General features: G+C 36.7%; 1 protein-coding gene across 12 annotated transcripts in view; it reads right to left on the bottom strand.

Annotated features, from left to right (window-relative positions):
- The window catches only part of TRPM6 (transient receptor potential cation channel subfamily M member 6), a 167325-nt gene that overhangs the window by 20488 nt on the left and 134167 nt on the right, over positions 1–12670 (bottom strand). For all 12 annotated transcript variants that reach the window (XR_004272629.1, XR_004272630.1, XM_032290908.1 and 9 more), the window contains 5 exons: positions 12202–12293; positions 10579–10637; positions 7473–7498; positions 3653–3700; positions 2116–2181 (listed from right to left, as the gene is read on the bottom strand). Coding sequence is in view for 10 of the 12 variants with exons in the window: in XM_032290908.1 (XP_032146799.1) it covers positions 2116–2181; positions 3653–3700; positions 7473–7498; positions 10579–10637; positions 12202–12293 (291 nt within the window). In the remaining 2 variants the exon portion in view is untranslated. The remainder of the gene's footprint in view (positions 1–2115; positions 2182–3652; positions 3701–7472; positions 7499–10578; positions 10638–12201; positions 12294–12670) is intronic.

Genomic DNA, 12670 nt, shown 5'->3' with positions numbered 1-12670 from the left:
GGAGAATGGGGCTAGCAGGGAACAGAACAGAATAAGGACATGAATCTGGCCATGTTTCCATGTTACTTACTGTCTAGTAGACATGGGGAAGAGGAGAAGGGACAAAGTATCAGAGCGTACAAAAGAATTAAGCTTTTCTTACTGTAGACTATAACTGGACAAAAACAAAGTAGTAAGGACATGCTTCTTTTGCTAATGACAAATACTTTTAAAGAGATGGTTTAATCTGATGGTGTTGTTCATTATCATCCCCCTAAGGAGCCTAATTAGACATTCTCTTCTAATTGTTCTTCTCATGACATAATACAGGTTGCATATCCCTTATCCAAAATGCTTAGGACCAGAAGTGTTTCAAATGTCAGATTTTTTCAGATTTTTGGAATATCTGCATATACATAATGATGTATATTGGGGATGGGACCCAAGTCCAAACAGAAAATTTATTTATGTTTCATATACACCTTATACATATAGCCTAACGGTACTTGTATATAATAATTTTTAATAATCTTGTGCATAAAACAAAGTTTTGAAAGTATCTTGACTCTGACCTGTCACATGAGGTCAGGTGTGGGAATTTTCCACTTGTGGTATCATATTAGCACTCAAAAAGTTTCAGACTTTGGAGCAATTTGGATTTCAGATGGATTTCAGCTTGGATTTACTACAAGCTCAATTTGTATTAAAAATATTCTGTATATCTGCTTATGTGCTATATGTAGATCTGTGCTTTAGACCATTAAAAGAAAAAACTTCTTTTTCTGGGGGTGATATTAGTCCATTGAAAATGCATGGTTTAACTCAGCTGAGTCAAACAGTGCCAAGGTCATATCCCAGAGCCTCTCCCTCCTTCCTTTGTCCCTTTGGACAAGTTACTTAAAGCCTCGGTTTCCCCATCAGAAAAATGGGAATGAAAATACTATTTACATTGGGCTGCTGTAAAGATTAAATAGGCTAACATGGCTAAAGTGAATTACAGCCTCAGATACAAACTCAATCCCACTTAAAGGATTTTAGACACAAAATGCTACTTAACTGCTACATAGCTTCCACTTTTAGGCTGTTGAAGAGGGAGAAACTCCTAATGAACCTAAATACTACTAAGTCACGGTTTAATGTTTCTTAACAAAGCAACGTAATCTATATACAACTTCTGTCCAGCCCCAGCTGGTGTTCCATGTCCTCCTTACACCTTTGCTTCCTTCAAATAGTCGTTTTTGTTTTGTTTTGTATTTTTAATGAACGCTGTACTGGTTTGCCAAGAAAAGAATCCATTCCCTCACTCTTGCATCTAATTCCTCACCAATAAATACATCTAGGTAATGCTCAGTAACAACTTTTCAAATCTTTATTCTTGGTGCCCAGATAAATGCCACTGAAGCATCTTAGAGTTCTAAATCCCTAGAGGCTTTAGAGCAGAGCTACTGATTTGCAAAGCCAGCCATGGGGCCAAATGGAAGGAGAAGGCATCTGCATTAATAGTCAGAAGCAAACCTGGTCTGTCACCAGGTGAACAGTATGAGAAGCATCAATATCAAAGACAGTTTGGGGACCCTTGCTATATTGTCAACTTGCTCATGCCTTACCCTGCCAGACAGAGAAATTTTGGTAGCTTTAGCCAGCGTGAGCTTGTTTTTCTTTTCTTCTCCAGACTTTTAAAATGACATTTGCAGTCTGAGGTAAGAGCAATTAGTGTACACAAAACCAAACAAACAAAAAACAATACACAAAGCATTTCTCTTCAGATGCCTGTTGGCTTGCACCATATTGACATTTATCGCTTTCTCCTGTGCTTATTATAAATGGTTGGCTTGTTCTTTTCTTTCCTACTTACTTCCAGCCTTGAGTCAGTGAATGCCAGGTGCAACATTATTGCTTTCTTCCCAACTGCTGCTCATTATAGGTCTTATTCCCATAGTATTAGATTTTGTCCCTGAATGCTGACCTTAACAGTTAACAGGAGTTTCCATTTTCGAAAATGAATCTCACTAAACTACAACTATCAACAAAACAAAATTTTCAGCTAAAATAATGCAACAGGGTTTCTCCTTTGATTCACTCAGATTTGATGCCTCTGTCCTGGCATAACCTCAAGAAGGTAGAAATGCTACTCACCAAACAGTTGGATTGGTGTAAATGGTATGGTCTGAGAAAGCCTCATTAAATTATTCCTTTCAATGGCTGCAAACAAAAACAGATTTTCTATTTTAAGTATGCATCAGTGGGCTGAATTTACAGAAAGCCTCTCCACATCAATATATTCACATAATGCTATTTAATTTCAAAGACCTCTTTATTTTTGCCATTATCAAAAATATAATCTATAATACTGTCTTAAAAATAAACTGTGCTTTAAACAGGAAAGATATCCCAGTTTTAGAGGCATTTAATATGAGATTATGTCACATGGTCTGAGGTAGGGCTATCACCTCCACTCTCCTGAATACCAAATCACATACTAATCCATACATATGTGTAACTTTCTTTTAAATGGCATTTTAATCTGTGGACTTTGGTTTTCCTTTCCAAAGCAAATCCAAAGCACAGTGGACTGTGGGGACACCTACTGTTCATTTCGCACAGTTCATCTTCTTTTTCCAGAGAGAGCTGAAGACTGATTTTAATTAGAAGCAAGTGATCTGCATTTTCCTGGTAAAAGCCATAATCTAACAGCTCAGAGTCAATATGAGTTACAGTATTTCTCACTAGAGACTTTCTTAAGTTGATGGCTGGAGTCAAAATAATAGATTACTGCCGAGCTGAAAGACCCAGTTATAAGAGCCTGGACTGAGGAGTGTGGAATCTACTGCAACTCTATTCACTACAAAGGAGAATTCAGGATAAGGCAGTCTATTACTAAACCCTGAACAAATAACCTCATATAATTATAATAGTAATTACTGCACCAATAAGCTTGTACTCATGTACCAACCTTTAGATTGGTAAAAGGCTTGCCCATGTATTATCTCATGCAACACTGAGACCAATGGCCCCCAAGAAACCACCCAATGGCACAAGTCCAGTTGCTTTTATATTGCTTTGCATTTCAAAGTGTTTTCCTCTTAATTCTCAACTAGCCCTTTGGCAGACTGTTCCTCAGGAAGGGCAAGTACAATTATTCCCACTTTGAAGGAAAGACAACTGAAGCACTGTGAAGTGATGTTGCTTAAGAGAGTCGAGACCCTTGACATCTCTGTTTGATAACATCTTTGTTGAACTCACTCTGTGGGGTTGGCATTCATTCCGTGATCATAGTCGCTGAGGGCTCAGTGAGAGTACAAAACCCTCCTTTCAAATAACTACTTTCAGATCTGCCTTTTCCCCAGTCCAAAACATTGAGATCTCTGGTTTGGGGCTGGCTTTGAGCTTGCAAATAATTTTTAGATCTCAAGGTCATCTTTCTTCTTCGCAATTCGGAACTTGGAAATGCAAACATTTTGCAAAAATCCAAATTCTCTTAAATTCTGAAAACTCATATTCCCAAGTCAATGGCAAGGTTAGAAATTGGAATGTTCTTCCCATCAAGGTGAACAATACCTTTTCAGGTTGGGAGCCATGTTAATAACATGAAATTCGTCAATGTTTCTGTTTACAAACGCGGAAGTATAGATGTTTAGCTCAGCTGACATGTCTGTGTGCACATGTATCCTACCTGAATAATGGTGAGGCTCTTGAGGGCTTTTTAAGGAGGCTGAGATCTCTGAAATTAGAGAGAAGATTGACATTTTAATTACGTGGCTGGAGATAAATACATGCTTATGAATATATTGACTTCAAAGTTATTATTGAACAGGTTAATCAGAATAGCTTCTCAGTATTCAAAAAAGCTTGCCTAATATCTTTTAACCACATTATTGCGCATGGTATCCTGACAGTTTCCAATCATCAATGTAATATCTCCAAACATATTTATATAGGGAATTGAATAAAGACAGGTAATATTAGCCTCAAAGATAGATTTCCTCTGAACCAATTACACCTCTGGGTTTCAGAAGGCACTCCGCTGCCCATCATACTTCACGACATCCCAGAAGCATGATTCTCTGAGCTCCCTACCAAGATGCAGTACTCACAAAAAGACAGTATTAATACCAAGTTATTAACAGACTACTTCACTGACCTAAAATAACAACAAAATGATGAAAACACATTAAGAGCTATATATTGGAAACAAAGAAGAGGGTGGATAATATAGCACCAAGAGATTTGTTTGGTTACACAAGGACTATGTGTTGGAAAACCTCTTCCAAGTTTAACTCATTCTCTTCTGTCTGCTCCAGTCCTAAATTACAAGGCTCTAGAGAAAGCCCTTGCAACAGTTTTGCTACTTCATAAAAATAAAAATTAAAGTGGAGAACTTTGGTCTCATGATGGCAACTGCTTTATATCTAGTAGAATAAGCAGCATAATGAGCCCAACTTTGCAGATCTGTCTGGCTTTTTGTTGCTGGATAAGGAAAGGAATGAGAATCACTTCCTTTGGGGAGTGCTGGTAAAAAGTAGGATCAGCAGAAAAGACTGTTCCTTTCTGAAGTCATCAATAAAAACAAAAAGTATTCCACTCATGAGAGATATGGGTAAGATGTGGTTCCCACCATATAGAAAATTAAATGTATTAGAAGAAAGAGACTGGTAACTAGAATCACAATACAGTTTAAGTAATATATGTAATAAAGGCATATACAATGGTTTATGGAACACATTAATTCCACCTGGAAGATAGGGCCTTAATAAACCATGTGAAATGCTTAAAGGGTATGAGTATCAGTCTGATAAAGCTGAGTTTCAGTTCTGGCTTCACTAGTTAAGGAGCTGTGAGACCATATTCGTATTTATTCAATATACATTTATTGAATACCTACTATGTGCCAGGCTCTGGTCTATGCTCAAGAGGAAGAGCAGTAATCAAAACAGATAAGTCTCTGGTTACATTCTAGTCAAGGAAAATAGACAATAAATAAATATATAGTGCATATAGTAGTGTGTCTGCCTGTGTGTGTGTGTGTGTGTGTGTGTGTACACATCAACTTAAGAGAGTTAGAAAGCATGGGGAATAGGAAAGTTGATGTTTGATATAGGATGGTTAGGCAAAGCCTCTTTCATAATGTGAAATTTGAGCAAAGAGTTGAAGGAAGAGAGGGGACAGCAATATGAATAAATGAAGAGTATTCTAGTGATAGGTATCAGCAAGTGCAAATTCCCTGGGGCAGGTTCGTGCTCGTCATGTTTAAGGAGGAGATTGTAGCCACAGTGAATGCACTGAGAGAAATGCGGTTGGAGGGTGGCTGGAAAGCAGAACAACAAGGTATTGTAGACTGTTTTTGAACTTTGCTTTTGCCAAGTGAGGAGGAATATCATTTGAGCAAGAGTGACTCAGTTCAATTTTCAGTTTAAAAGGATTATTCTGGCCGGGCGCGGTGGCTCAAGCCTGTAATCCCAGCACTTTGGGAGGCCGAGGCGGGTGGATCACGAGGTCAAGAGATCAAGACCATCCTGGTCAACATGGTGAAACCCCGTCTCAACTAAAAAAATACAAAAAATTAGCTGGGCATGGTGGCGCGTGCCTGTAGTCCCAGCTACTAAGGAGGCTGAGGCAGGAGAAATGCCTGAACCCGGGAGGCGGAGGTTGTGGTGAGCCGAGGTCGCGCCATTGCACTCCAGCCTGGGTAACAAGAGTGAAACTCCGTCTCAAAAAAAAATAAAAAAATAAAAAAATAAAAAAAAAATAAAAAAAAAATAAAAAAATAAATAAAATAAAATAAAAGGATTATTCTGGCTGTTTCTGGAAAAAGACTATTAGAGAGCAATAGTTTAGAGGCCATACTATAATCCAACGAAGAGATTATGATTGCTTAAAAATGACATTATGTGGAAGTAGCAATGTGGATCAGATTCTTGATATATGTTGAAAGGTTTACTGATAGATGGGACGTAGGGATGTGAAAAAATGGAAGACAAGTATGATTGCAAGACTTCAGCTTCAGGAACTGGGAGGACAGAGTTACCATTTCCTGAGATGAGGACAATGCTGGAACATTTTGTTTGGGGTACCTTTTAGACCTCCACATGGAGGTGTTACTATGTGGTCAGTCATATTTTGCAAGGCAGAAATAATGAATGAAAGGTATCATGCCTTTGTGCCTGGAAATTTGGATTGATATCAAGCTTTCAGGAGTGTTGAGAAAAAACTCAGGGGTTTTCTGTCCATCTTTGGGTAACAGGGAGCCATTGAATGCTTCTACTTAAGTGATGATTTACCATTCATAAAGATAATTCTGATAAGAACATAGAAAAGTTTAAAAGGAGAGAAACCAATCAGAATGTCAAGACAAACTCAAGGGCAAATAAAGTATACACTTTTTGTTTCAAGAAATAAATGACGGTAGTTTTAAGGCAGGAGCAATAGCGTTGACCAAACAGATGGCTTTTAAAATGTAGGGGTGGGGAGTGGTGGCAGAGGGACGGAGTTAGAAGGCAAGGTTAATGGCTAAGAGCAATGGGGTGAGGAGGAGATTGTAAATGACTAAAATTTCTAGCTTGCATGAAGGAAGAGGCTCTCAGAAAGACCAAACGTAAGTCAACAAAGAAGTAGAACATCCAAAGAAGAGCCTCAAGGAAACATAGAAAAGAGCGGATGCCGTAAAGGGAAAATGGTCAATACCGAATGCCATGAGTTCAATGAGAACTGAGAAGAGTCATGTGAGCCAGCAGTTGTAGTGGAGTTTCAGGAAGTGGAGGGGCACACCCCATGGGCTGAAGATCAAATGTTAATTGCTTTTTCTATTAATTTGGAGGTAGATGCTTGAAAGCTCACTAAATCAAGAAAAAGATTATTTTTTATTTTGTATAGAAAACAGCCTAAGCTTGTTAGTAGGCTGAGAAGAAGGAATCAACTGCAAAGGGGGTCCTGGAAACCCAAGAAAATGTGATGGAACAAGAACACAGAAGATGAAGGTGCCTTTACATCAAGGGCTCAAGAATATGGTAAGGAATTTGTAAATTGTAGTAAAGTTTGAGAGTAACTATAGTGGCTTTATCAGGGAGCTGTCTCACATGACCTAGTCCTATTTAGCCATTTGGGGCCCCAGATCTTACCAAAGCCATACAGGAAAAGGCATCCACATAACAATCTCATAAATGGATCTTAATGGGCAATGTGTGAAAAAACAAAAGGACAGTAAGAATTGGTGAGAGGTAAAAATGAGCTCAGTGGTTATACCCTCATTCGCACAGAAAATGGGGAAACAACAGTCAGAAACAGGTCATTCAAAAAGTTTTAAACCAGACATCAATCCCAATTTGTCTGAAGAAAGATATTCAACTTTCTACTCTTCTACTGAACTTTCTACATTGTATGGTAGACAAAAATCATAAATACAATTTCAAGAATGACAAAAATATCAGCAGGACAATGAAACTCAGCATTAAAAGGATGAAAAAATAAAAATAAAATGTTTAAACAGAAAAACTTACTGTCAACTCCATTTGAACTTTTCAGCCTGTTTGAAAAAAATGAAGTTGTTTAGATCTTACAATGATCAAAAAAAGGAAACAGCATGTGAAACAGTTACAACACAGAGTATACATTTTATATACATGTAAAATACATGCACAGTCATGTACTACATAATGATGTTTTGGTCAATGATAGACAGCATATATTACAATGGTCACATAGATTATTTATTTATTATTAATTAATTAATTTATTTATTTATTGAGATGGAGCCTCACTCTGTTGCTCAGGCTGGAGCGCAGTGGTATGATCTCGACTCACTGCAACCTCCGCCTCCTGGGTTCAAGTAATTATTCTGTCTCAGCCTCCCAAGTAGCTGAGATTTAAAGGCGCCCACCACCATGCCCAGCTAATTTTGGGTTTTTTTTTTTTTTTTTTTTTTTTTTTTAAGAAGAGACAGGGTTTCACCATATTGGTCAGGCTGTACTCAAACTCCTGACCTCAGGTGATCTGCCCACCTTGGCCTCCCAAAGTGCTGTGATTACAGGCATGAGCCACTGTGTGTGCCCATCCCATCCCATAGATTATAATGGAGCTGAAAAATTCTGAATACCTAGGGACGTCTTAGCCATCATAATGTCACAGCATAATGCATTACTTACATGTTTGTGATTATGCTGGTGTAAATAAGCCTGCTGTGCTGCCAGTCAGATAAAAATATAGCACATACAACTATGTACAGTACATAATACTTGATGATCATGATGGATGACTATGTTACTGGTTTATGTATTTATTATACTATGCTCTTTTTCATTCTCTTAGCATGCACTCCTTCTACTTTTCTTTTTAAGTTAACTGTAAACAGCCTCTAGCAGGTCTTTCAGGAGGTATCCAGAAGAAGGCATTGTTATCATAGGAGGTGATGGCTCCATCATGTTCTTGCCCCTGAAGACCTTCCAGTGGGACAAGATGTGGAGGCAAAAGACAGTGATATTGATGACAGTGACCCCGTGTAGGCCTAGCTTAATGTGTGTAATTGTGTCTTCATATTTTTTCTTAAGAAGTAAAAATAAATAAATAAATTTAAAAACAGAAAAAGCCTTCTAGAATAAGAATATAAAAAACATTTTTGTACAGCTATACAATGTATTTGGGTTTTAAGCTAAGTATTATTGTGAAAGAGTCAAAAAGATTTTTTAAAATTTAAAGTTTATAAAGTTAAAAAGTTACAGTAAAGCTAAGGTTAATTGATTATTTAAAAAAGAAAAAAATGTATAAATTTAGTGTAGCCTAAGTGTACATATGAAATCTCCAGTCTTGTAATGTCCTAGGCCCTCACATTCTGTCACCACTCATCCACTCTGACACCCAGAGCAAGCTTCTAGTCCTGCAAGCTCCATTCATTGTAAGCATCCTGTATGGTTGTACCCTTTTTTATCTTTGATACTGTATTTTTACTGTACCTTTTTGTATTTAGATAAACAAATACCATTGCTTACAGTAGTCAGTACAGTAACATGCTATACAGGTTTGTAGCCTAGGAACAATAAACTAGACTATATAGCCTAGGTGTGTAGGAGGCTAGTCCATCTAGGTTTGTTTAAATGTACTCTATGTTTATGCAATGATGAAATCACCTAATGATACTTCTCAGAATGTATCCCTGTTAATTGATGCATGACTATACATATTTTAAAAGAGAATTATTAGTTACATCTTATCCCTATCTTATCAATAAAGTTTTCAGCCCTGCAAGTGTTTTTATAGAAAAACGAGCACCAGATATGTATGTAAGTCATTTACTGTGTATACTCTAAGCTAATTAAAAAGCAGTTGTTGTTTTTTTAATTAGCTATGTGATCACACTACATATATAAGATGTAACTGTGTTTGTGTTGTTCTGGATCAATTAAACTGAAGGGTTCCTGAACTATGCAAAGCAGATGCCTACAAATGAGTCTGTGAATGTCTCTGGACAAGCCTACAAATCAGTTTCATTAGCCCACGTGGCCCCTAAATGTTCACAGGCTGAAATTAGTTCTCTTTAAATTGCTACTTGCCCTGCTCAAATGCACAGGTGGCCACAGGCAAGTCTGAATAAATACATTCAAAGAATATCTTCAGTATTTAAGATCCTTAAGGAAGAAAGTACAATTACGATTATTGTTTAATTTCATGCTGCAATAACCCACTACTCTGCATGAACACGAACTACTGAAACTTTGGGAGAAGAAAGTCATGTGTCCTTTAAGTCTGGAGGCAGGCTTGCACAGGGTCCATGATGGGAACTCTTGAGAAAGACCATCTCTAATAGAGCTGACCGCAAACTGAAAGTCGCCTTCTACCTCCTGGGTATCAATTGGCACTTCCATAGAGCAGATGGTTTTGAATTCTACCTGTATTAATAATTTGATGATGCAACTAGAAAAGTCCAAAAAATACTACAAATTAAATAGAATAATCTTTGCTTGGTTTGTCTTCAAATTTTATTTCTCTAAATACATATTAATAAAATTCCATGAGGATACTCATGTCTATAACCATGTGAGTTCTCTATTCTTTCTCTCTCCATCCTGACTTCCTCTCCCTCTCTGTCTCAGTCTTTCTCAGAGTTACTACATTAATGAGTAGGATGTTACTGAGAAACCAAAAATAAAAAAGATATGCCTTATAAACTGAAAGGAAAAAATTTAAGGAAAAAATAATTATTTTTAAAATTAAAGAATAAATGTAATCAGGTGTTCAGTCTAAGTCTGTTTCTTTAAGCAAGACAGATTTATTTCTACTCTTTTATGCAAATTCATAATCTTATCTATCCAAAAAGATATGATAATCATTATTCCATTTGTGTTTTGACACTGAAAAGGTAAATGTTTAATTTGTTGTAGGAGTATGTGTTTCGTTATATTCTTAAAAGGCACTCAGGTGAGATCTTGTTGCCAGAAATAGGAAAATTTGGAGAAGAAATCATTTTCATTCTGCTAACAAAAGAAAAATATTGTCATTTGACACACATTTCTTTTTTCTCCCTTTCTGACTAAATTAAACCTTTGTTCCTAACCCAGTTGAAAAAAAAAAGAAGCCAAAGACTCTTAAAGATAAACATTTGGAAATACTCACAGGGAGTTCCTATTGAGGGTGGTGCTCCTGGAATTCCACAAAGAGTTTTTGCTGAGATCCTGAGCAGAAGGGAAAGGCCATTATGTGTGTGCTCAACATAGCCCCACCCCAAGTTTCCAGGAATGCCTCTGCCAAACACACTCCTTGGAGGACATTTCATTTTTCATCTACCTCAATATTCTTCTTTTAAAACACATGCTAAACCCAAGCTAGAAAGATGCATAATGTTAGTGCAACATCAGAGTAACTCAGTGTGTTGATGAACTTTAACAGAATGAAATTACCTGTAAGGAGATATCAAAGAGAAAATGTAATATATGAAACTTTTTACAGACCAAACATAGAAAATGAGGACTCAACATACACAATCAGTTACTCAGGGCTGAACATACACAATCAGCTAATGACTTGAGAGAAAGAATGAAGGTACAAGTTGACAGACAACACAGATCATCACATTGCTATGTTTTATCATCAAAAGATTATCATCTCAGGTGATGATAATTATTTAAAAATAACATTACCTTGGATTTACCTCATTCGACTTCCTACTCAAATTCAATTATTTCCTGAGACCTAGTATACTATAGGCATGACTCTAGGTAGGCATTTTCATCTGTTGTTTTTGCTGTCCACTAGCAATAATCTCATAAGGATGGCATTAATATCACTTTAAAGATACAGCTAATGAAGCTCATAGGTTAACTGATGTACATAGCTTTTAAACGTAGAAAGTGGCAGAGCCAGAATCTGAACACAGGTCCCTGCTTCCAATTATCCTCAAGTAAGTCTGACACTTTACTTTGAAAATCTTTTACAGATCCTATTCCTACAAGAATATCTAAGGTTGTTAGTATACATCCATAAAGGTCATGTCTCAACCGTTCTCAAGTTCAAACAGATAATATTTAAACAAAGACTTAAAATTTGGTTTCTTGGGTTAAGCTAACTATTCAAAGTTCCCACGTGGTGTACGGCACTAAAACAAGGCACATATTTTTAGATGGCAAGAAAAACAGACTGCAAAACCAGAGAATCTCAGCATTGAAGAAGCACTAAGGGTCCCATACCCTGCAAGGTTTGAATCCCCTCCATCAAGCCTGCAAAGAGGTTTGTTCAGCCTATGCTTGACTGATCGCACTAGTGAGGGACTCACTACTTCCAGAAATAAATCATTCCATGCTTGGAAAGCTCCAATTGCTAAAAATTTCTCCTCAGATTGGGCTGAAATCTGTCTCCCAGTAGCTTCTATATGTTGATTCTAGATCTACCTCTCAAAAGTGTATAGAAAATAGCTTATTTTTCTTCCATACGACAACTTTCATGTATTTGAAAACAGTTTCAAAAACTCCTGAATTCTTTCTCTCTCATGCCAGACATCTCCAGGATAAATTATTGGGCAGATAGGTAAATTGTATAAAGAAGAATGTCAGAGAAAGAATAACGTGGAGAGGACTGAAAAAATAGAACAGGAATTCAACTGAGCATAGCTTCAAAACAAAGATTAAACAGAATGCCAACAAAAGGTAGAAGCCAATTATGGGACATAAAGGTAAAATGGGCATAAGTCAAGAGAAGCATTACATGCTCAAATTTTTTTTTTAACTACTAAAATATTTTTACCTCTTGAGACTGCTTTAGGTGATCACTGACTTGTACAGCACATTGTCCAATGTCTTTAATTTTCATTTTCTGATGTATATAAGGTTCTACACCTTGTAAAGAGGAAGAGAAAGATTAGAAAATACATGAAAATGTGTTACATTCAAATCACTGTTCCCAAATAGAAAAATCTGAACACAGTACATTCATTTAAACTTGGATATAGTTTTCTCTTTCTGTTTTTAGTAAGTTTTACCAAGTTTCCTTTATCCTTTTTTTCCTCAAGAGGTTGAAAACTATATATTCTCTTTCTATTCTTCTATAGTTACTTTCACATATAACAACTTACACTTCTCTGTCGAAGTCAAGAATTAAATGATCTGTCCTCTTATAAGACACCTTTACTAATTTTTTATATTTACCTTCTCCTGCACACTACTGTACATGCTTTATTTAAAATATGTGAAATTTAATTCCATTCCTAGTCTAG

The sequence above is a fragment of the Sapajus apella genome, unplaced genomic scaffold (genome assembly GCF_009761245.1).
Source record: "Sapajus apella isolate SASKATOON/1434 unplaced genomic scaffold, GSC_monkey_1.0 scaffold24, whole genome shotgun sequence".
Lineage (NCBI taxonomy): Eukaryota > Metazoa > Chordata > Mammalia > Primates > Cebidae > Sapajus > Sapajus apella.
The sequence above is the reverse complement of the archived record's forward strand: the minus strand, read 5'-3'. Positions and strand labels throughout refer to the sequence as shown.